We start from the raw sequence: 26,196 nt of genomic DNA, 5'->3' as shown, positions 1-26,196 counted from the left end.
ATGTATTGCTTAGGATCTCTGTAGTTACTTCCTTTTTATATTCCAAGTTAAATGAAAAAATCCCTTACAAACATAGAATTTGATCGATTTAAGAGACTTCAGTAGTCTTATTATTTTGTTTATAATAATTAATTAATTACATTCGTCATATATTCTTGATATACTTGTATATTTGTTCTGGATAAAAAACACCATTACCAACTTCGAGACGACAAGAACTCAAAATACAATTATATCATCATCTGCTGCAGTAACTTTAATTTATTAATAATGTGGATTCATTTCTTGATTATTACTTCTATCAGGTCGTTGATTTTGTAAATAAACAAAATAATGTTGTGGGTTTTGTTACACCCAGCCCGTTATTCTAAAGTTGTATTAATCTGTTGTGTAACAGTTGATTTGCGTCATCATTTCCATAAGTATGCCATCTTGCTTTTGTAAATCTTCAGAAATTAGATTAAGTCCAAATTCATTAAAAAACCAAACGGGGAACCCATAGAATTCATTTTGTTACAATTACTCTCACCAGCATCAGCAGCATTAGCTCTAAAAATTATTCATCTCATCTGTCAGCTGCAGTGTTATTTGAATTTGACTTGGAGGTTTATAATATTAGTTTCTAAACCCTGAAAAATGAATAAGTTATTTATGGAATTTAGCATTTACCTCATTATTTTTCTGATTAAATCCTTTATATAGCAAAACCAGAATTATCATCAGCAGCAGCAGTAGCAGTTGTATCTAACTAAATAAATTCATTTGTTTCCAGTTTGATTTGCATATCTTCAGATAGTTAACCAAACTCTTTACATTTATTACTTTGTTAAATTATTACATATTAAACAATTTTATCATTTTGTTTAAAACACTACTGATTCAATTAATTGAAGCTGCATTATAATTAGAGCTATTTGAGCCCATCATACTCAGCACCATTAGAAAGTTGATTTACTTTAAAACCTTACTTCAAAATAACCAATAAAAACCAATCATAAATATGAACTTCTATCATTAATTGCTAAAGTGATATTCCGTTTTTTTGTTGTATTAACATTATTTCCAGGCACAGATATTAATGCTGTATCTATTGAATAGGAGTTAATTCATATCTTTCCAATATTCTTTTGTTCTAAACATGTATATATTAGTTATTTATTTTATTTTTTTATTTAGTTTTTATTTGAGTTTTTATAAATTAATCTGTTAATACGTTTTAGTTGGCTGAGGTTCCAGACGAGCTAAAGTTCCAGATCACTGACAATTTCCTATTTATTTCTCATATGATTATCCTCCTCTTTATCATTATTTTACTGTTATTCTTTTCTTGTAATTCCTAAAGCAAAACAATTAAATTACCAAACTTGCCGGGGCAGGTTTCTTTTTTAGTTTTCAACAATTATAGCTTGCAGCTTAATTTCCTACTTCTGTGAGCCCCCCAACCTTTTTTGTTCACTTTCAAGTGCTGCTTTTCTGCTGTTTCCAAAGCTTTTTTCCAGCTGTGCCAATTGAAGATGCAACTCGCTGAAAACAATTTCGTTAAAGATGTCAAAGATACCTGTTCCATGTATGATTTCTTTTCCGTGTGGCATCAAATAATATATATTCCTTTATTTTTGTCATAAATGTTTTGTACATTATATTAAAAACTAAAATTTTAATTTCATAAATAAAGTTTTTAAAAAACTTTAGTTTTATTAATTTCTTTTAAAATTAGGTAAAATTGTTTCAACCTCATTAAAATTAATTATTCTACCAAAATACATCTGTAATATAATTCTAATGAATTTATATATATATTTATTAATTTCAGAATATCCAACTCTTTGTGGTTCTTTTGTAAATGGATAAGCTCTTGTTAAATCGCTAGTACTTAAAGCAAGGATAATATCACTGAAATTACCATCAACAGTGAATTATCAATAAGATTTACAATGAATGTAAAATTGTACACAGAGTTAGTTATAGTTGGTGTTTGTAGTTCCCCATTCGGTATTTCTCAATGCTTTTTTCTCATCCAAGCAATGCTATGAAATTTGACATTCTTAAATCAACATAAAATTATCTGTAATTGAAATCAAAATCTTAAAAACTACTTAAATCCATTACCCCCCCCACTTATTGGAGCAATTTCTGATTTATTAAATTCAACATCATCATTACTTATTAATGTTTCCTAATATAATATTAATATCTGTGTAACTGTAAGAACCATTCTGTTACATATAAATATCTTGTCCATTCTTTACCATTATTATAACGGAAGTTTTTTATTGTCATATTCATCACTCAATTTATGCCAAGAATAGGTCATAGTGTTAATATATCCAAACCAACAACATAAGTTTTAATTTTATCTAAATTAAGAACGACTAAAATCAGATTGTAAAATCACTCGGACAGTATTTTGATTATCTTTAACTGTTTCGAATTAATACTATTTTGTTCCAGTTATATACTTATTAAACTATCTTTTTAATTAAAAACTTAAACTTAAATTTAACTTCAAGAGAAATATAATTTGTTATATAACTTTTCATGTTGTTCTGGTAAATAGTGAATTCATTTTTCATTGTTCATCATTATTTTAATACCTTCATTTTTTAGGTTCTTCATTATTATTTCCAGCATCAATTGCAACCCCCCCCCTTCCTCCAAGTCATTAAAACCAATTTCTTTTGGATTTCATGGGACAAACGTCATAACCCTGTACTATAATTACTTTTTTTTTAAATTTCATAGATCTATTATTTGATAGGGAATCCTGATTTTTTCTGTTAAATTCTTTAATATTTTTTTGATGAATTGAATGCTTTATCTTATTGTTATATCTTTTATTAACAAATCAATCAAAATCATTATCTACTTTAGTGTTAATTACTTCTTTTCCAGTTATTCATCCTTAGCATTAATTTGTTTTGACCATAAAAGTTTATTTAAGTTAATAATTAAAATTTACCATATTGTCCATTTGGTGAAATTTATGGGTTTATGAATATGTTATTCCCTTTCCAATACCTCTGGGTCTTTAATAATTTTTGATAAGCGATAGTCATATCTTTTAGATTTTTTCTGTCTAATTCTAACTCCGACACATACTCACTCACAGCCATAGGTTTGCATTCGTAAATTCAACTATTTCATCTGAATTCTTTTTTTACTGTGTTCATTTATTTACGAGTACATCTCCTTTAATTTTTCGGTACCTCTTTCTTATTTTATCCAATCCATCTTTATTTTGGTTTATTATTAACTCTGATAATACAGGTGTAACTTCCAATCTGATAATACATCTTTATTCAATATTTACATCTAAATTTGCCTCAATTTTTTTATCTTCTGATTTCAATCAGTTGTTTCAGGTATTCCCATCTTTTCTCTTCCATATATCTCTAATCTTTTTAAGTTCATCTTGAGGAATCCATCCAGTTGGTTCATCTCCCCAATCTATTGATGTTGGTGGATAGGGAGCCGGTTTTGGTGGCAATAATTGTATTGCGTTCTTTTGGTTCTTGGAATAGGCTGTGGTACACCCTGGTTATGTTTGTTTGGTCTTTTATTTCATCACCTAGTAATGCTTAATTGTTGTGTAATTCCAGGTAATGCTTTTAACTGACTTGATAATTGTTCTTTTTGACCTTTCTATTCCTTCAGTAATTGCTTATAAAGTCAGTGTACATATCCCGATTTGTTTGTAGCTTTCTTAATTTTTTTTCTCTCATTATTTCTTCTAAAGAGGCTATTCCTCTTTTGTCCGACTAATTTTTTTCTTATTATCATTTCATTAAGTTTTTGAATTGCATTTATGTAATATGTAATTAATGTATAAATAATGTAAATAATGTAAGATATTGTAAAATAATGTAAAATAATGTAATTTATATAAATGGGAAATTCCAAATTATGATACGAAAGTGATAAATCAATAACTTTTAAACAATTTTATCCTTTTATGCCAGGTATTAATGTTTTAGAATGTAATATGTGGATCTTCTGGATCTGGACAAAACAAATACATTAATGCATATACTTCGAAAAACCGCTTATTTATTATGATAAATTACTAATTATATGCTAAAAACTTAGAACAATTAAATATCAAGATTTAATTAACCATTTAAGCATATTGCAAAAAAAATTAATAGGTAGATCCAAATGAAATACTTGAATGTTCAGCTGTTCCCAACAAATTTAACCTTGTGAGAATCTAGAATCAGAAAAAACAAAAAGTAGTAAATTGATGATTTTGTTGTGAAGATAAAAAAGTTTCAAAATTGAAATAACAAAATACTTTATTCAAGGGACGTCACAAAAAAACTGTTGTGTTATTTATTTAAGTCAGTCTTACTATAAAAACACAAAAAGTTATTGAATTACAGTTCACATTATATTTTATTGAAAGTCCAGGTAAAAGAGAAAATGATATGATTTGTAATGAACCAAAATGTAGATCGTGATCTTTTGATAATGCAACAATCAAAAATATGATTTCTTAATATATTGACACCAGGAAGTTTTTAAGAAAAATTTAATGGTTAATTTATAATGGAGTTTTTAATTATTACAAAACATAAATAAAGTGAAACTGAAAGTGTAAGTAAAGTAAAATTTGGATAGTGATTTAAGTGATTAGTATAAAAAACAATACAAAAAGATTAGAAAGGACATGGAATCATATCTTCACAGAATAAGGAACTTGATAACACAATGAACAGTGCATTAGATATGGGAGGTAATAAAATAATTAATAGGAAAAATCCAGATAAAATCACCGATGATAGTTTCAGACGGTTTGTGTATAAAAAAGTTCAAAGTGTAATAGTTGCTATTAATCTTGAAGATGTCAAAAGTATAAAACAGGACATTTAGAAGAGAAGTAAAGAATTTGAAGAATTACAAAAGATTTAAAAGAATTCATTTTAATAGTTGAATTAATACAAGGTAAAAAAAAAAAAAAAAAAAAATTTTGGGGGGAAGAGAAATGAAAGCTATGACTGATTCTATTAAAGAACTGAGAGAAAATCTATTGGACAGATGACAATATAAAAAAAGTATTTTGACCTAATTTTGAAAAGTTAGACACTTCAAGTTCAAGATTAAAGATAGTATGATTAAACATGAAGAACTAAAAGACAGATTATTGAAGCTGAAAAAAAGTACAAAATATGTATCAGTTAGAAATTAGAACAGAAATAAATAACTAAATACTGAAAACTGAAAAAAAGCATTAAAGATTTATTTTGAATTAATTTCAAATAATCTTGAAGGAATATACAACATTGACTTGGAAAAGGCTAGCTTCACAAAGAGGTGATGGATCATGACACAGCATTAGAGGAGTTTAAAGAAGAAATTAATTCTAATTAGATGACTTTAAAAAAACAAATCGAAATTGATTAGTATTGTTGACAAAACCGTCATAATTTCAAAGTATGCAGACTTAAGTAATATTACAAAAAAATTACAAGAAGATATGTCGCAGCTTTATGCCTAAAGTTGAAGAACATAAAAAATGAACTCCGACTTTGTAGTTGAAAAAATCAGTTAAACCATGGGAGTTAAGTACTGCTAATATGAAGCAATTACTGCTAATACTAAAGCAATTAACACAGTAATAAATCAGATAGAAGATTTGAGAAACAACTTGTAGACTTGATTAATTAATGTTGATGCACGTTCACAATATAAAGTACGAAGAGTTATCTTTACTATATATAAGTTACAGTAAACTTAAAGGTTTATTACAAGAAGATATTAATTAAATTTAATAATCAAATTAATGATTAAAATTAAAAAATAATAAATGATTTGACGTACTCTGTGTAGTTGAATTTCAGCTAAACAAGGAGAATCAATCACTGCTAATACCCAAGTAATTACTGCTAATACTACAAGCATATCACCGCTAATGTCGGAGAATTGCTACTAATGATGAAAAAATTTCTATATTTGGAAAAAATTATAGAAGTAAAAGATGCTTTCTTTAAACAGAAACCACAAATTAGCTAGAACAAGGCTACTGTTGACCAATTTATCTGCCTTCTGGAAGTTGCTACAACAAAACGGTTGTTGATTTAGCTGAAATAATTCTTAAAACTTAAAAAGAAAGACAGGAATAGAAAAAAAAGGGTAGAGGACAGTGAGCATGAAAGCGTTTCTCTTTGAATACTATTATAATCATACTTTTGATTACATACAAATGAAAAGTATTTCGACCCGTCGTGGTGCTGGATACATTCAAAATATAAAAATATGGACGATCTGAACTATTTAAATATATTTGAAATAAGCCTGGAATTATCTTAGTTATAAAGATTTTATAAGCATAAAACCAAGGAATATAAAAGAGATGTACTAGATATGCTTTTGGTTGTGTGTTATAGTAAAAAAAACCGGAACTTATAGAATATATATTAAATTTTATTAAAGGGTGCAAAGCTCCCCGGGGTGAACGTATAAACCGACTAAAAGCCCAATATCACTTTTATATTAGGTGGCGAAATATAGGCTCAGGATGATGTTTTTACTTTTTGGTATATTTGATAATGTAAAATATAACAGCTGAGCAGCTGAGGACTTTGGATACTGTAGTAAGTTAATATCTATGTATAAGAATAAAATTAAAATTTATCTAAAACAAGAACAATGTGTGATTTTCACCAGTATGACGATTCAGCACTTTACCGAATTAACCTTTATGCCTTTTGATGGGCAGTTACATAAATTCTACATATCAGATGAACTGTATCTATGATAGAAACAGCCTTTGGATTCAAGGTTTAATTACTATGTGTACCTAATTATATCTTACTAATTGAAAATAAGATCAAATATTGTGTATAAACCACTTCCACGATATTATTTTTTATCTTAAAAAGGATGCCAATAAATCGTCTGTTGTAAACTTATAATATTGATTGTAAACACACGTGTGTCACAAAATTACAAAGCTATAATCTTTTACGTTTAATGTTTTTTAAAATTTTTTATGAATTACAGCGTAATTCTCATTAAACTGTTTCAACAAAAAAAATGACACATATGTCGTCTGCAAAAACGTTCTATACTAAGGTCATTAAGTGCAGAGGTTACAGGCGTAATTTCAATAAATTGTTGAACAAAAACTATTTATCAACACGGGTGTCATTTTCAATGTTATATTATCAACAACTTTAAACAAATTATAGGTTTTATGCACCGGTGCCGCTTATTGATATTACAAATAACAGCTGATAAAAGACATGCGACAATAATCGTCTGTTTAACTGCGGTATAATAGGTAGTATATTTTAATATAAGAAAATCGGGAAGTAATATGACAGGATGTACTTTTATAGTTAATTATTTTTAATACTTTTAGATTGTTCTCATTATTGTTAATGTAAGGTTTTGTCAAGTTTTAAAGCAACCTGGGAAAACTGTTTTTTTCTTATTTTTTAAAATTGGTTGGCATGGTCAGTTTTTAAAAAGTGGTCAAAAGGTCAGTGGGGGTCAGTTTCGAGGACCAAAGACTAAATCCTCTTTTCTGGTTAAACCAAAGTTGTCATTCGGTTTAACTAAAAGATTAAAAGATTTTTACTTGTATCTTTGATAAAACCTTGTGGGTTTGAAAGTGTCCAGCATGGATTTTTTAGAAAATAGGGACAAGGCGGTCGGGGGGGGGGGGGGGGGGGGGTTTAAATGCCAAACACGCTATATTTCATACTACTATTGTTTATTTAAGAAATACTGTCATGAATTTTTGTTGACTGATATTGTTTCATTTAATGGCATCTTTGAGTCGAAATGAAGTCGCGGACATTGAGGTCCAAACTGAATCTAAATCTTGAGTGCTCAACAGATAGTTCCTGCTATTTAGTTATACTGGAAAAAGATTCGCATGTTTTTGAATATTTTATCCTGATATCACGTCATTGCACAAACGTTGGTTAGTTGTTTTAGAATCGATTCACGATTTATGTTTACCCTGTAATTGCACATTTTGTTAAATAGTAGTCCTCTATGACTGTACAAGATAGATCAATTTGAGTCTCCTCCCCGGCATGTCACTCTAGATATTTACGACCTCGCTCAAGATTGAGTATATACAAGTTAGCTGTGTGTACAGCCAAAAATAGCTGTAGCATGATGCATTCCAAAATTAAACATAACTGTGTTGCTAAGCATGTTAATAATATTTTATAATTGTAAGTCTTTCAAACGATACTTTAGACAGGTTTCCACATCTTGCATACAAACATGTGACCGGGAAGTGTGTTGTCCTGGATATATTGGGACTGACTGTGCCACGCGTAAGTAATCAATTACATATGAATCTAGCGTAAAGTAGACATATTTGTAGTATTGCACTTGTTTTATTTGTCATTTTAAATGTATTAAGTTTTATTGGACTGTATGAATCATGTCTTCAGAAGAACATAAAGATTCAAATACTTTAAACGGGCAACAATTTCTATAAAAAAAATCACTAAAATAATTAATCTCGAGTGTAGAAAATCCTCATCAAATGCTTGTAACAAAAATAAATGTATAACATAATTTCTATGAACTATGTTAATAAATAAATGTCATGCAGTATTAGTTATTTGTTTTTGTTTTTTTTTTGTATAAAGACCGCTAGTTTAGAGGCATAGCTGCACATGTTTTAAGTGACTGTTATCACACATAAACATGTTATTGTTATGTTTACATAAGCAATATTTATTTATTATCCATATTTTCAAATGAGATAATTTGGTCTAGTATGCATTTAACAAAAACAGTATATTTATATTTTCACAGCTCTCTGTCTAGGAAGTTCACTTGTCCTAACAATGGAACATGTTCCGCACCAGATCATTGTCTTTGTGAGCCAGGATATGCATCACCAAACTGCTCAGGTTATATCATGATTAAAAAATAATTATAAATCACGATAATAACAATTAAAGATTAGTTGTCATGTTTTTATATGTTATTGCCCTGATAAAAATGTAGAAACATGTTACAGTATACGTTTTATAGCAGCAATCACACCACACTTGAAATTGTCTTTATAAACAACTCTTGCAACAGTATCAATATCTTCTAGTCATCACAAAATACTTCTTTTATTTGGTCAATTTATTTCTGGGTTTTCAATCTAATATAAGAAACGCATTCTTCCAATACCGGTCTGTTAATTAAAATATATATATTTGAGATATACCATAACAGTCGAAATATATTCTGTATTTCATTAGCTCTGTGTTTTGGATCAACCTCTTGCCCCAACAATGGAACATGTGTTGCTCCGGACAGTTGTCTTTGTGGGTCTGGATTCTCATTACCAAACTGTACAGGTACGACAAAATCATTTCATAATTGCTGGATATGGGTCAGTATCTTTGTTTACAATGCTTTAATACGACCGATTTTTACATTATATCAACGTTGTATTTTCCATTATTCATATATTATATTTCTTTCACGTTCTCTCTTCATATTTACTCTTAAATTGAAAATCATTAAAGAAATATTATCCAAGGTCTTTCACATCTATAAGTGTAAGTTGTATATACCGTCTGTATTGTAAAACTATGATAAGGTCACAAATATCCAAAAGCAATGCAAAGAAAAAAGAAAAAGAGTACAAATGGCAATGCTTTAAACTCTATCTACTGTTTGATAAAATAAATTATAGATACATTTTATATTGCAATTTAACATAAATATTGTAGGTTAGAGTCATAACAAGGGTGAATCAGTTCTGTTTCATATACGCATGGTTAATCACCTCTGTTACTTTATGCACAAAGTCCAGTCAACCCGTCCGCTTATCTCAACAGAGAGTGAGTTCGATCCCCGGGCGGGGCTTATGTTCTCCGTGATGATTTGATAGAAGACATTGTGTCTGAAATCATTCGTCCTCCACCTCTGGTTCATGTGGGGAAGTTGGCAAATGCTTGCGGAGAACAGGTTTGTACTGGTAAAGAATCCAGGAAAACTGGTTAGGTTAACTGCCCGCCGTTACACAACTGAAATACTGTTGAAAAACCGGCGTTAAACCCAAAATAAACAAACAAACAAATTCCAGTCACAAAAATGTCCAGTGCTTATTTGGTTGTACAATTGAATTTCTGTTTTTTTTGTTACAAGATATAGACGAATGTCTAAACAATACAGACGACTGCGAGCAGAACTGCCTGAATACTCCTGGGTCTTATCAATGTTATTGTGACTCGGGATATTCTTTAAGTACACATGGAACAACATGCAACGGTATGTAGAAAAAATCTTTTATTCCGCTGTTAAAAGTTATATTTTCGCTGATGTTTTCTTTAAGTAAAAGCTTCTGTATCGTTATATAACGGCATTGCATAGTGCTCCAGCAGAAGACACACGAGTTGTTTTCATTATCGAATTCCTATGAACAACAAATAGTGTATTTTATCTTACACTAAAACTGGTTGCCAATGGGTCAATGTCATGTATTTAAATGGCCATTAGAATTATAAACACAAAGCTCTTATTAAAATAACAAAATCCGTTAATACTTCATTTATAGTTAAACATGAAAAATTTCAAATATGTCTTTGTTATATTATTTCAGACATAGATGAATGCGAAGTTCATAATGGCGGATGTCAGCATGCGTGCACCAACGCAGTTGGATCATTCCAATGTAGCTGTTATAATGGTTATTCATTACAGAATGATAGCGTTTCTTGCCAAGATGTCGATGATGTGAAACTAACAATGGCGAGTGCGAGCATCAATGCATTCACGCAGATGGATTTTACAACGGCAGCTGTAGAGAAGGCTACGTTCTTACAGGTGACAGCCATTCGTATGTTGAGGTAGAATTGAGTGCGAAATAAACAATTGGAGGATGTGAGCACTTTTGTACACACCAACGGATCTTACATTTGCATTTGCTCTAATGGCTATATGTTGCATAATGACGTGCATCTTGCCAGATGATCAATGAATGCGATATAGATAATGGCGGATGTGAGAGTTGGTGCAATTAACAAAGAGGGCGTTTACAACTGCAGTTGTATGAGAGTCTACGTTCTACAAAAAGACAATCATTGAGTGCTGACGTTCATGAATGCGAAGTTACAATGGAGGATGTGGACACTTCTGTCGCACTACAAATGGCATCGCTGTTCTCTTGCCACTGTTCACGTGGTTTTAAGTTGCACAGTGATACCGCCGACTTGGTAGATGTAAATGACGTGAGAAAAGGAACCGGCGGCTCGTGAGCACATGTGTAATAATACGTTAGGTACCTTCTATTGTGGCTGTTTCGATAATTTTTATTTGAAGAGTGACAATACTTCATGTGAATGCAATATAGGATATTCTCTAAGTATGGACAATACAACTTGTGTGGATATGATGAATGTGAACTCAACACTGGAGATGTGGACCAAATTTTGCTGTGATGAAGAAGGGTCGTTTACCTTGTGGTTGCGAGAATGGGTATACTTTACTCAATGACAGATTGTCATGTGCGGATGTGAACGAATGTAACTTAAGAACGGAACTTGTGATCAATTTGTATGAATGAAGAGGGTCTTTCTCCTGCGCTTGCCGAGAAAATGGGTTACTGTACTCATGACAGTGTGTCATGTGCGGATGTGAATGAATGCGACTCATTACAACGGGAAAGTTGTAACCAGCTTTGCATGAATGGAAGTAGGATCGTTTCTGTTTGGTTGTGGAAAAATGGGTACACGTTACTCAGTGAGGATTTTTCATGTATGGGATGGTGAACGAATGTGACTCAAACACAGAGGCTGGGGGCCAACTTTGCATTAACCGAAGTTGGGTCATTTTCCTGTGGTTGTGAGATTGTACTTTCTACAAGATGATGGTGTGTCATGTGTGAGGCATAATGATGTGGACAATCAAAAATGGCGGTTGTCAGCAACAATTGATATAAACATAGCGGGATCCTTTTTCTGCAGTTGTGATACACACTTTGCCCTAAATGAAGATAGAATAACATGTGAGAGTAAGTGGTCATTTCAAAATTTATTTTGATAGAGCAGACTCACGAACTATTTGCAGCTGTTTCAAGTATTAAGCATTCACAAAAAATCTTAGGGACCGCCGTGGCCGAGTGGTTAAGATCGCTGACTTCAAATCACTTGCCCCTCACTGATGTGGCTTCGAGCCTTACTCGTGGCGTTGAAGTCAGCCATCCAGCTGGCTTACGGAAGGTCGGTGAATCTACCCATGTGCCCGCCCGTTATGATATAATGTACAGAGGGGCACCTGGGGTCTTCCTCAACCATCAAAACTTGGAAGTCGCCATATGACCTATAATTGTATCGTTGCGGCGTAAAATCCAACAGAAACAAAGAAAAAAGTCAACAAGAAATCAGTAGTAGAAAAGGCAATGCGTTTCTTATGTACGTTGTTCTTCCCATGTACTTAATCGCAGTTAAAGTCCCATAATGCTTTAAATTTTATGTTATATCTGCATACAGCAACTCTCCACATAGATAATATGCATAATTACATGGTAAGAAAAGCACTTTTTTTTATTTCTGCACATGAATTGATACGATCAGAACCATAGAGGGAGGTAATAAAAAGGAATAGATTTAATTATACTTTCTACTGTGCGAATCAACTTTACCTTTGAAAAATATATTGAAAATAAGTTATCGAAAAATAAAATTTAACAAGGAATTGACATGTTTTATGTACATAACAACTAATACGAAAACCACATTTTAAACAAAGTCATTATGGCTGGCCCTTTTACTATATATTCACAGCTATGCACAATGTATATTTTTAATATAAGCAAACAATAGATACATTATATATTGTATACATTAATGTTTTAGATATAAAGGAACGTTCACTCTCTTCTGTGTTGATCATTGCGATCGATTCTGAAATTGCACGCGACATTAAGATGATACACAACAACCTGACAGACATGTCTACTGACGCTGAAGTTTATCAACATGTCAGGCTTTCGGTATATGATTTCTTCGAACAAGAAAAACAGTATATGTAAAAGATTTTAATGGATTTCCAGCATTAATGAAGTATTATAATATCTACAAAAGATCTTGGTTTGAGTTGAATCTCAATAAGTGCATAAACAAAAGCATAAGTATTCACGACTTGCTATAAGGCGGATACACCTTTGTATCTGTAATGCATTTACGAACGTTTACTCATTCGGGAGTGGAGATAAGAACAAATTCAGTCAGAGCGAAACATATCTCGTACAAAATGATTTTTGCAGCGGAAAATCTGATTCATTATACAAAGTATGTAACAATTTCTGGGAAACGCTTATAGTCTCGAATTTTCAACATGTATCTCCAGAACTTATGTTCCTTTAATAAATTATATTTTCAGCTTCAAAAGCACTACAAGAAGTATACCAAGAGTTATTTCTCGATCATTATTCGCAAAATAAGGTTTGCTTTTATTTTACTTTGTTTTGTTGACTTTATCTCACTAAATAAGGCACAATTATGAGGGGGTTTTTTTGTTTATCATAACTGTAACATTATTTTAGCATATGATGTTTGTAACATCAATTCACTAGATATTATATAAATATCATATGGCAACGTGTTTGACATTGATATTGTCAACCCGAGGGCAGAATGTCACCCGAGGCGAAAGCCGAGTGGTGACATTCTGTTTCGAGGGTTGACAATATCAATGTCAAACACGCTGTCATATGATATTTATTTTATTATACCGAACAAAATTTAGTATATAAAAATGTTTAAAAATGTTTTTAATTCATTATATTGAACAGTTTCATCTTTAGCGCGGTAATCGCCTGTGTACACATTGAATAGTGACGTCACTACTATATGTGTACAAGGGAGACAATCATTTGGCTAAACAATTGAAGCAGTTAATTGCCCTTATTTGACATTCAAAATATCAGCGCGGTCACATGACCTGACAGTCACTTTCGCTTGGTCACGTGTCAAAAAGGTTGAAAATGTTTTTGATAGTCAAAATATCTCTTTCTCGGGTAATGGGATTTTATCATTGTAGACAAAAGAGAGGTATAATAAATGGTAAATGTTTTATATAAATAATATAATAACAGATATCTTTTTAAAATTGCTCTTTCAGAAAGTTCACGTCTCTAAAAGAGGAGAAGAAAACCACGTTAATGATTAACTTTACAGTTGCGTATGAAAAAGGCGAGAAATTCAGTGATACCAGGGACCACCTTGTCAGAGGAACTATGAAACTTTTTTATGCTACAAAGATGTTATACAACGGAAAATCTGTTCAAGGGAAATTACGTATGTATCATGTATATCATGTTTTCATTTAAATTTTGAAAGAATGAAAATTGCCCTTACAGTCTACTGTCTATGCTTCAAATGACATTATATCAGAAAATACTTACTGAATAATATGACACGACCATTTTGTCAATATCAATGACAGAAAGTTTACATATCTCTGCTTTATCGATACCCTTTAACATGGAATTAACACTTGAATACGCCATCAGTTATTATTTATGCTATACAATATTCAAAATAAACATTACTACGGTTAAAATTTTCTTTTTATTTTCGCTCTTCAAACAAGTACATTTAAATCACCAGATCCTATCAGTCAGTGCAGTATCTTAATCAATTTAATAAACCATTAAAAATAACAGAAGTTACAGAAAGCATTAAACGAAGTGAACTGAATCAAATATCTGCTAAATATCCTAAATCTGCCTATAAATACCAAGTCTGGTTCTTAAGGTACAATAGAAAATGTACTCAAAATATCCATGAAAAAACGTACAATTTTCAAACCAAATAGTAATGCGGTTTAAAATACACAGCCCTGAATTTAGAGACTCGCTATAAAATGAAGACAATAGGCATTTCGAATGTCATATCTAAGTTTTAACTAATGGTCAATTAGAACATAGAATACGTGTTCGTATACATAAAGCATTAACATTTGCTTAACTTGAGACATTCGCTGTTCTCAGTAAAACGTAAGAGCTCAAATAAGCAAATACATTATACCCGCTGTGATAAGCTCTAATAGAAGTTATCAAATACTATTTTGTATTAAAACATACATATGAGCCAATCAGGGATTTCCAGAACTTCAATGTATATAATGACTTACCTGTAGGCAGAGCAACAAGAGTTGAACATTTTTAATGACGCGAAGCATGTGCATATTATATATATTTAAAAACATGTGTATTGCCTAAAATAAAATTATTAACATAAGATGGCGTAAATACATTTATCATGTAGTGCTGACACATTGCGTAAAATTGCCAAGGTTAATAAGGTCAATTATTAATATTGAAATCATTGCTCAGCATTTTATTTTTAGACTTACCGGAGAAAGTATCTTCCGTTTGCGATGCTTATACAATGATAGCTGGAGGTTGTGACAAAGGATTTCAGTGCAAGGATAGTGATGACGGACCCAAGTGTCAGTTAGTATATGGTTATTGATATTGCAAATTGCCATTCTTATGTTACCTGTGTTTGATTAGGTTATGCCCACGGGAATCTTTGTGATTATTTATAATGCCTTTTGCTACCAATGCTTGTGTTTAGGATTCACTTTGAGAGAGATTTCTAATTTACACTGATCTTTGGTTTTGGTTTGAACGGGGCTCTGTCCTTAGAACTTTGATTATTCTGTTGGATTTTCGACATTATTTTTGTTAGGTATGATACCTGTTTGGCATGCACATTTCTCGTTTATGTTGAATTGAAAGGTTATAATTTCTCTCTTTCAATAACGATTATTTTTTGTATTTAGTGGTATTTTAAGACAAAACACACAGTTAATGCAGTATAAGTATGGTGTCCTATAACAGGCTAAAATGTTGTGCTCTTTGAATAAAACGTGCTTAGAATTACGTATTTAAATCCATTTACATGTATATCAAAACCATTTCCATAATAAAATGCACTGAAAAAAGCTGACAAATGGTTGTTTTCACATTTTCAGGTACATTAACCCATCGAAAGAATACTTTAAAGGTAAAGTTTTATTCCTTTTTCAAATTATATAACACGTATTTATTACCATATTGGATTTTAAAAACAAGTTTCAAAAGTAAATTTACTTGTGATATTGTATCAGACTAGCGGAGTACCTTAATGATATGCAGTAGAATTGTTATTTTGTAGCCAGTTACTTGTATTGCATTTTGTTACCCCTCCACAGAAAACCACATTGTCTACATTGTGCCAGTTATTGTCGCCGCTGTGGTCATTGTCGCAGTAATATTAGTAATTGTTTTCATCAGAAGGAAGAAGCATCATTTCGGCGACTGGTCAGTGAAATACAGGTAATTAATATCAGTATGTCTTTTCACCGACAGTTAACTTTCGCTATCTGTCTATCTGTCTGTCTTTGGCTCATCAGGAGCCAAAGGCTCATGGTGAGCTTTTGTGACCGCTCAATGTCCGTCGTCAGTCGTCCGTCGTCCGTCGTGCGTCCGTCAACAAGTTCTAAAGAAATCTTCTACTTGAAAACCACCAGGCAGAATTACACCAAACTTCACAGGAATGATCTTTGGGTGGCCCCCTTTCAAAATTATTCAAAGAATTGAATTCCATGCAGAACTCTGGATGCCATGGCAACCGAAAGGAAAAACTTTAAAAATCTTCTTGTCCAAAACCACAAGGCGTAGAGCCTTGATATTTGGCATGTGATATCATCTAATGGTCTTCTATGAAGATTGTTCAAATTGTACCCCTGGGGTGAAGAGAGGCCCCAGCCCGGGGGTCACAAATTTAACATAGATTTATATAGGAAAAAGCTTTACAAATCTTCTTGTCTAAAACCACGAGACCTAGGACTTTGATATTTGGTATAAAGCATTGCCTTGTAGTCCTTAAACAAATTGTTCAAATTATGCTCCTGAGGTGAAAAGAGGCCCTGCCCTGGGGTCCCAAATTTAACATAAACTTATATAGGGAAAAAAAAATCTTCTTGTCTCAAAGTTCAAAGCCTAGGCCTTTGATATTTGGTATGTAGCACTGCATAGTGGACCTCTAACAAGATTGTTCAAATTATATCCCTGGGATGAAAAGAGGCCCGGCCCTGGAGGTCACTTGTTATATGAGTTATATAGGAATAAATACTTCAACAATTATCAGATCATATTTCCTAGACCGTTTAATTATAATTACCTGATGACCCCAAGCGATAAGGGGTCACTTGACTGTTATCTGACCTGCTGACCTACTTTCTTGTTTTTTAAGATACAGTCTTGAAATTTGGATGACATGTACAGTTTTGCACACCGACCTAAAAAACTGACTTTCAGTGACCATGAATGTGACCTACTGACCTACTTTGTAATATTTTAGCATCAGTGTGCCATTTTAAACATGTGGCTCATATTACTCAAGTGAGCGATTCGGTGTCATCATGACCCTCTTGTTTCTTTTTATTCACGTACTGCCAAGTACGTATGTGAAAATACATTCTGTCTTGCCCTACTGTTTTCAAAAGTAAGTCATATCCAACTATACTAAGATAAAACAAGAAACATGTTTGACAATCTCGGGGCATTTGAAGGATACAAAGACACATGTTTCAAATAATTAACAGTGAAAATGAATATTTCTATACTGCCCGTTTTCAGCTCTCGTTTTGTTTCTATTTTTATGAAAGTTTATGATATTGAAAAGGTTTTGTTTCCGTAGAACCACATAGAAAAAATAAGTGATGTTTGTAAAGTACATATGCCTCTGTCATTTGTGGTATGAAGCGGTAGGACAATATTGCACTCAAAAATAGTTCGATACTTAAATATATGAACTGTGAAATACTGTTTAATGTTTTTAATATCGGAAGTTCCGTAACAATAAATGCTTCATCAATCTAGCATCCATAATTTATTTTCAGGCATTAAACGTTTTCATTCGATAAATTTGTTATACACACCAGGATGTTGTTATTATACTTTAGTTAGTCCGGATAAGTAAAAAATTGTACATTTTAGACCACCATCAGTACCTTGTACATTGAGGAATTTCAAATGTGGGGATGAAGTTTTAGCAGTTGAAAATCTTTATGTTTACTTGGGTCTATATTTATCTGAACATTTAGATTTTAACATCATGGCGAAACACGTTGCTAAATCAGCAAACCGTGCTTTAGGACTTTTAATCTCAAAATACAAATATTTCAGTTGTCTTACTTTCTCGACTTACTCAAAATTGTATGAGGCAACAGTGTGGAGTACTATAAGTTATGGAGCAGCCATTTGGGGTGATAGGCATTTTTCTTGTATATCAGCAATTCAGAATAGAACAGCGAGCTTTGTATGGGCGTTGGTAAATACACCCCGAATGTGGCGGTAAATAGAGATATTGAATGGACAAAAGCATATATCAAACTGTTATCGTCAGTTCTCAATCAATGATATCGTACTAGAGCTATGTCGAGCAGCAGATTGAGTTATAAAATTTACCAAAATCAATATCTCATGTAAATATTGGTCTTTTAGGTTAAGAAAACTATTTAACGAAGCGGGTGTTGGAAACATCTTTGGCACTGTTTACATTTCAAATATCGATAAAATTTGGAACTAAAGGTAAAGTGTTAGAAAAACAGAATGGGAAACTTATAGTCAATTGGAAATGTAATCTAAATACTGAGAATGCTGTAAGAGGGAATGGAAGGAATAAATTGACATACCATACCGTTTGTTTAAGCAAGATTGTAAAACAGAGTCTTATATTAAGTATATTTTGCCTGGCCGCCATAGGAGTGACTGTACCAATTTCAGATGTGGGGCTGCCCCCACACGCCTTGAAACAGGTCGGTTTGAAGGTATTCCCCTGGAACAAAGAATATGTTCGAATTGTAATAACAATATAATTGACAGTGAGGAACATGTTTAAACTGTCTACCCACTGTATGATGACTTGAGATACAATTTGTTTTAGCATATTTTAGTTACGTACATACCTTTGACTCATTAGATAATAGGGATAAACTGTCTGTGATCTTTGGTTCCAATAATGTAGAAATGATAAAATTTTCTGCTAAAATCTGCTATGATATTCCTTTTCGAAGAATACGTGTTTATATTCTTAGATCAATGTAGATAGAGGGTGTACATTGTATAAATACACACTTTTTACTTGAGACGATATTTTTAAATGTTGTTAAAATTAACAAGATTTTATAGATAGGAGTTATTACCTTTCATCAATTTATACTGCAGTCTTATTTTCCTTAAGTGATGTAATTGGAAATACTAGTATATAGACAGAGATTATTGGTCAGTGAGGTAAGGGCCACTTTTTAAAATGAAGATTGGCTCAGTGTTGTCTTTAAAGATCAGTTGTTTTTTTTTTTGAAAGAATTTACGTTTATTTTTATTTTTCAACATTTATATTAAATAAATGGTATAATTTAGTGTTTATTGTTGCTGTCTTAGATCTAGGTCACTGTATATAAAATGGTATCAATTGGTTTTCATTTACATTCTGCTGGGTTTAAGGTATTGCGGCCTAACCTAGTTATAAATTAGGAAGCATATATGGAGAATAATTCTCTACTTTAATAATTATTGTATAGATTAGACCAAACTTGGTGTACAAATCATAGGTCTGCTGGATATATATCAAATTGATTGGGTCATGTTAAGGTCAGATAGGCGTTACAGGTAGATTAGGTGGATGTACAATTAAATGACGGCAGTCAGGTAATAAGTTGTTCATTTCTTTCCCCAGAGACTCTTGCAGATTGATTTAAAGTATAATGTAATACTATGTAGATCTTTCATAATGTAAGAATGGGAACTTTTCACGCGCTGTTTGATGAATATGTTTTATGTAGGTCATATAAAACCATAAAACCATTTAAACATCTTATAAGAAATGGTTTGAAATCAGTTTGAAATTTGAAAAGGATAACCCTGAATACCTTACAGTGCCATCTAATACGTAAATATTTTATGTTTTATTTTTTGTCCCTGTATTTTTGTTTTATAATATATAGTCTCTCATATTTCATTTAGAAAGGTTTTCATGAATATTTTATGAATATGAAAGTATATGTAATGTCATGAAAAGTGAGATTTAAATAAAAGATTGTATTGTATTGTATTGTATTTATCCAGTACATGATGCAGCTTAAATAGAAATGTGTTTTATTTTAAAATGACACACAACAAAAGATCCGCAGTGATTTAAACAACAGCTCACGAAATTGATTGAAATGCGAGTAGATGTAAATATTGAAGAAGAATTCAGCTTATCGCAATATCGTTGATTCAATCACTATGATATACAGACTATTTTATTGTTATGTATTTGTTAGCATATATGTACTAACAACATCCAGACATCCACTCTTTGCATTGGCGACTTTTTTATATTTTACAACTACACTACACTCATGCTGGAATCTGAATCTTGACATTTATCCCATGTTAGTATAGCTTTTAAGCGACACATTTCCACGTGCGAAAGCTGCACCCAATTTACATAATTTCATAAACAGACTATACTTTCAGAGGCCAACAATACTACATGAATGTAATTATTTGGTTTTCAAACAATGTTTCTGTATTTACAGTAATGACAATAAAGTAACTGTATGAATTTAAACAATGTTACAAACTGTACGTGTTTCGGTAAAAATGTCTGAGCTGTTTTGCTCCAGTAGAGTAAAATACAAACATATTACATGTCAGTTTTTTATCAATAACTTATTTGTTTAATTGGCCTTTCAACGCTAATTTGACCAATCGGCATCCCGGTTACAAACGTTTTTTTTTTTGTTTTATGAACATTTGCCATTGATTCAAATCAGAATAGGTCTGATTTACAAACCGCAGGAAATCAAGTAAAATCCACATAATACGGATGCACTTTAAAATATCGCAAACATTAAATCGCCCCTATTGGATGTACGCACGTATCTAAAAATATTAATATCTGCTTCTATTTAAATTATAGAAAACACCTATCCCAAGACAATCATGATAAAACGGTTGAAAATGTGTACCAAAACACTTTGTCAGAAGGAAATACGATTTCATTTAACAACAAACAAGTGTCAAGACCTTGCGAGGAAGGAATCGAACCGGAAGTGACCTTCTCACAATCAACTAGGGAAGACCCGTACGAGACAATCACTGGACATGTTGATGAAGAACCAAATGTACAAGATTGAGTATTATTAATTAAGTTTTCAAATAGGCACTTAACTTAGTTTAAAATAAATATTTATGTGGCATCATTTACACGGAATATTTGAGGTAATGTATTAAACATTAAGCGAATTTTCTAAAGGTGTTTTTCTTAAACGTTATTTTCTTATTGCTGTGAAATTTTCAAATCAAATTCCAGGTTCTTTGGATCATGAAGACATTTCAGTATTTTACTTTTAATACCAGTGTTAATATCAGAGACCCGAGAGGTGTTTCGTTATCTCTTATGAACAGAATCATTCAAGCTGCTGTCTTTATTTTGCTTGGGTTCATTCTGTGCTATTAAAAGATCATTTTACGGATTTCTTTACTATTTAGAAGTTTGCTTCATGTTACTTGAATGGCATTTTAGCAGTCCTTAGAGGCCTAATCGAAATAAAGATTTGTGTTTGTATGAAGCCGAATGTGCCCATGTTACATTAATGAAATCATTATCACTGTCATCATTATCATCATCATCATCATTCTGATCATTGAATTTTAAAAGTATTTATCTTTATAATTGTCATTATTTAAATGTACAGCAGACGACAGCTGCACAGAAAGGAAATACCACGACACAAAATGGTGTTGAGCAGTACATGAATGAAGAAAAAGTATGGACTTCACAAGATTCATGTAACGTTGAAGACTCACTGAATGCTTTTGGAGAAGTGCTGAAGTTATCTCGTAAGCGCGTTGGCAAGGAGTCGTCTTATGGAACAACATAGCTATTTTCTGACTGAATTTTCTGTTGTCTGCCTTAATATTCTACAATCTCATTGAATTGTCTGTTGTCTGGCTGAATTTATAGATAAACTGCTTGGACTTTGTCGTCAGGCAAGTGTAATGGGTTGATTCGTTGTCTGATAAACTACTAGAAAGTTTTACTGTACAGAAAAGCATAACGGATTAATTCACTGCGTGAAATTCATACATGAACTAGTCGAGAAAAAATGTAAGTTCGTTTTCAGGAAGTCTAATGGGTTCATTGGGATAAAATTTCAAAAACTACTAAAACTTCGCTGTATTTATTTGCTCTCTGACAACGTTGTAATCATTCGTCCAAAAAACTGAATTATTTTTATACATACCATTTTCCTATGTTTCCTTATGTTTATATTACTTTTAATACTTTCATTCGTAAATATAACATACTTGTACTTTCAAACTGTGTAGAAAAACTTCACAAGCGATGTAAATATATTCAATAAAATCTAATTAACAAGTACGTTTTGTGCTTTTGCTGATGTTTTTGAATTTTCGTTCGCATTAGATGACCTTTTATTGAATAGCACCTTTGATAAAAATAACCAGATGTGATATTTTCAATAGATCAGCTATATTTACTAATGTTCTGAATCAAACGGGGGATTGTAGTAATTTTAAGCAAATCTATTTAGAGATAAACTGAAACTGCTTTATTTGATTAAACGCCTAATTTTACACATAGTTTATTCACTGGCGTTGTACATTAAATTATACCAGATTTATATAGCGCCAAAGGCGCTTTACATAGTTCAAATGCAGCCACACAGGGCGCATAATTCATCCTCTACTAGAACAGACACAGAGCGATCTGACCAGAGGGACAGAGTGAGACAAAGCCCCCACGACAGAGAGATCAGAAATCAGATACAGGCTTATCCGGCTAACTTAGCCTAGCTCGTTTCGAATAGACAGCCTGGTTCTTTAACGTGCCCAGTGTATAGCACTGATACACGCAAGGATATCAAGGATAGAACCTTCATTGTAAAAATCATAAAGGTAGTGTGTGTGTTCGGGTTTAACGTCTTTTTCAACAGTTTTTCAGTCCTATAAACGACAGTGTCTACTTGTAGCAGTGAGCGCAATGCTCAACTTAAAAGTGCTGCCTCACTGGAATATCACGCCGTAGACACGTGACATGATACCCCAACTAGTCACATTAAACTGACACCGGGCTGACCAGTTCTAGCACTATCCTCTTAATGCTGAGCGGCAAGCGAGGAAGGTACTAGTACCATTTTTACGTCTTTGGTATGACGCAGCCGGGGATCGAACCCACGACCTCCCGCACTCAAAGCGGGTACTAGGCTACCGAGACGGTTCCTAAAGGTAGAGAAATATTACAAAAAAATTGCTTTGTTCTTCAAATTACCAAATGTAATGTTTGTGTATTGGTTACAGATAGGTCGGGTACATACCATGTATAAATGATATATCTCTCTACCTACACATGGTTAGAACAATTGAGGACATAACCAATAAGTATTATCTTTTAACTAGAAGAAATGTATTTTATCCTATCTTCATGCGAAATAAAGGGCAAAATCTAGGAGTATGATAAATTTTGCTTTATTGGGTCAGTGACTAAATAAACTTTTGCCGGACTTATTTTTTGATTTGCAATTACCACAAAAAAATTTTTATAACGAAATCGCTCAGAAAAACGGAAAATGACTCATCTAAAGCGTTGTTCAGGATTTCTGCACTTAAATCAAGAAAAGTTGCATCTGAAATGGAATGTTATTGAATAAAATCATCGAGGAAACGGTTGCCTATTTTTTTTTCTTTCAAGCGGCGTTATGGCGTGTGTAAATTTAAGTTACGTCTAACGTTGGCTTGGTGAGAATGGGTATCCGACTTGCATCTGAACTTTGGATAAAACTTCTCTTGGCAGCAAATTAGAATTATTCATTCAAGTTCAGCAGAACAGAGAGGTCGGGTTCAAAACACAGGGTTAACCTTTGTTTTTCCGCTTTTATTTTATAACATTTGGGATTTTAAAGTCCTGTTTCAATGCAGAATGCGTGTAATTTGGGGGGCGTATTAATTTTTAAATGCAAGGCAGACACAGATCTAGTTAGTGGTAAATTTTGAATTTTAATTAAAAAATGATTTTAGATCAGAAGGTAGGATAAATAGAACATTAGGTTACTGTCTTATAAATTTAATTTCATTAAGTTCGTCTACGAAAAAATAAAAGTCTCATTTAATAAATTTAAATTTATGAGACAATAACCGAATATTCTGTATGTATTGGTATTATAAACTGTGCATTACTGAGTAAGAAAATTTCTTATACAAGTAACATTTAATACCTTGATAGTATCTAATGAATTGCCACTCAGTACTCGACAAAGCAGATAGTCCTTTGTTGTTTTGAACCAGTTTCAAATATAGGAGCAGGTGAAATGTACTGAATTTTGATCGTGCTTAAACATTTATGCACTATGCCTAAGCAATATGAGCATTTATATTTTCATGTATGGCAGTGTATCAAATAAATGAAATATTAATTATTCATGATAAGGTAATAGCATCCTGGCTGACATATCTTATTGCATTCTTCATGTTAAGCGTATTAGTATACACAAACGAATCTAACTTCTTACATGCCAGCGGTAAAACCATTACTTTATGAGTGTCCTATGTCCATGACACGTATCTCATAAAATAATTAATTCGCTTTCATAGTTCTTACTTAAAGTAAATAGAAAGGTTGTGATTTCAATAAATCTTCGTTTACACGTGTGTGAAGTGAAATACATAATTATGATCGTCTTTTAAAAAAAGGTGTTTGATATTTGAACGTTTTTGATAAAGTTACATGAATAACATATTATCTTGCCTCCTACAAGTTTCTTGTATTTCTATTTATTGGTCAACAGACGTCACGTGGAGACAGTATATATTACATATACTGCTAATACATTTCAGATATGAATTTTGATTAAAAACAAAATGTCTGCCGCATCGCTAGCGTAATTTAATCAAGTAAGATTATAAGCTCTAGCTATAGATATCGTTTCCGAGATAAAAAATTTAGTGTTTTTTGCCGTTCTATTTTTTCCTATCTAAATAAGGTTCGTGAAGTTAGTGGTAACAGAAGAACAGTAACTCTATATTGGACGGCCGCGATTGCCAGGTTGAAATGTTGTTTTAGTTAAATCATCGTAAAGCAAAGGAATTAACACATTTGTAAGACAGTAGTTTGCTGTAGGATCATTTAATCTACCTGCAAGATAAAGGAATTAACAGGAAACGGGACGAAAGCCGAAGTTTTAAGACATTTCTGACATCGTGTAATCTGATGATTTTTCGAAAGGATGGAACATAAAAGTTTTTCAAAACCAGTTCATAACCTGTATAAATGAGCTTCTGTGTTTTGTGATTCAGTCAAAATACAGTTCATTTTACATTTTATGGCTTGTGTTAATCAACTCATTCAACTATAGTCAAAGCATGATGACCAAAGAAGATTGCAGAATTCCAGTCTGCACAGTAACTGTAAGTAGCTTTATTAACATAAAAACTATGTCAATAACAGCGAGGATGTAAAAGGTAGTCGGCAAGATAAATACTGCTTGTTGGTGACAGGATACAGGATATACGCTGTCTTGAAAATCCATATCAGGCTCGAGCTTTGCTCTCGCCTGATATGGATTTCCTCGACAGCGTATATCCCGTATCCTGTCACCAACAAGCAGTGTAACTAATAAATTTCAGAAGTTTGACACCACAAACGATCATTGTAATAAAAATTTATTTTAATTGGGTTTACAGTCACACTGGTAAAGTTGAGGTCATATGGAAGATCTCAGATGACCCTCCGTAAGCCAGCCGAGTGGCTACATCACATGAAAAAGATAATAGGTAAGGGCAGATTTCTCGGAAGCACAGAGCACTACAAACACAGCCTCAGAGCCGCGCATTTGCAAAGTAGGCACACAACATAAAGAAGCTGTAACGGAAAAATATTACAGACTGGTTGCTTCAAAATTCCAACAAGTACAGAAAGAGTAGAAAAGTATAAAGTGTAGAATAAGAATACTACATCCCTAAAGAGGTTCCGAATCCACCTGAAATAAATAATGAAATGCTAAACGTACCAGTATCCGTATAAGTATCAAATCGTACCGTCTCTTAAAATAAGAAGTAGACATAGAAGCCAGATCGCTTTCAATCAAAATACATAGATTTTGTAAAATAAAATTATATAATGATATAAAAAAAAGTAAGCACATTTCCATTTAATTTCTAAACATGAT

The 26,196-nt window shown here is 32.2% G+C and overlaps 1 protein-coding gene across 1 annotated transcript in view; it reads left to right on the top strand.

Annotated features, from left to right (window-relative positions):
• The window catches only part of LOC123563196 (fibrillin-1-like), a 74,214-nt gene that overhangs the window by 14,895 nt on the left and 33,123 nt on the right, over positions 1–26,196 (top strand). The window contains exon 3 of the mRNA XM_053529951.1: positions 8,212–8,291. Within this exon, the coding sequence (XP_053385926.1) occupies positions 8,212–8,291 (80 nt within the window). The remainder of the gene's footprint in view (positions 1–8,211; positions 8,292–26,196) is intronic.

Source organism: Mercenaria mercenaria, chromosome 2, assembly GCF_021730395.1.
Source record: "Mercenaria mercenaria strain notata chromosome 2, MADL_Memer_1, whole genome shotgun sequence".
NCBI lineage: Eukaryota > Metazoa > Mollusca > Bivalvia > Venerida > Veneridae > Mercenaria > Mercenaria mercenaria.
Note: the sequence above shows the minus strand (reverse complement) of the source record. Positions and strands in the feature narration are given on the sequence as shown.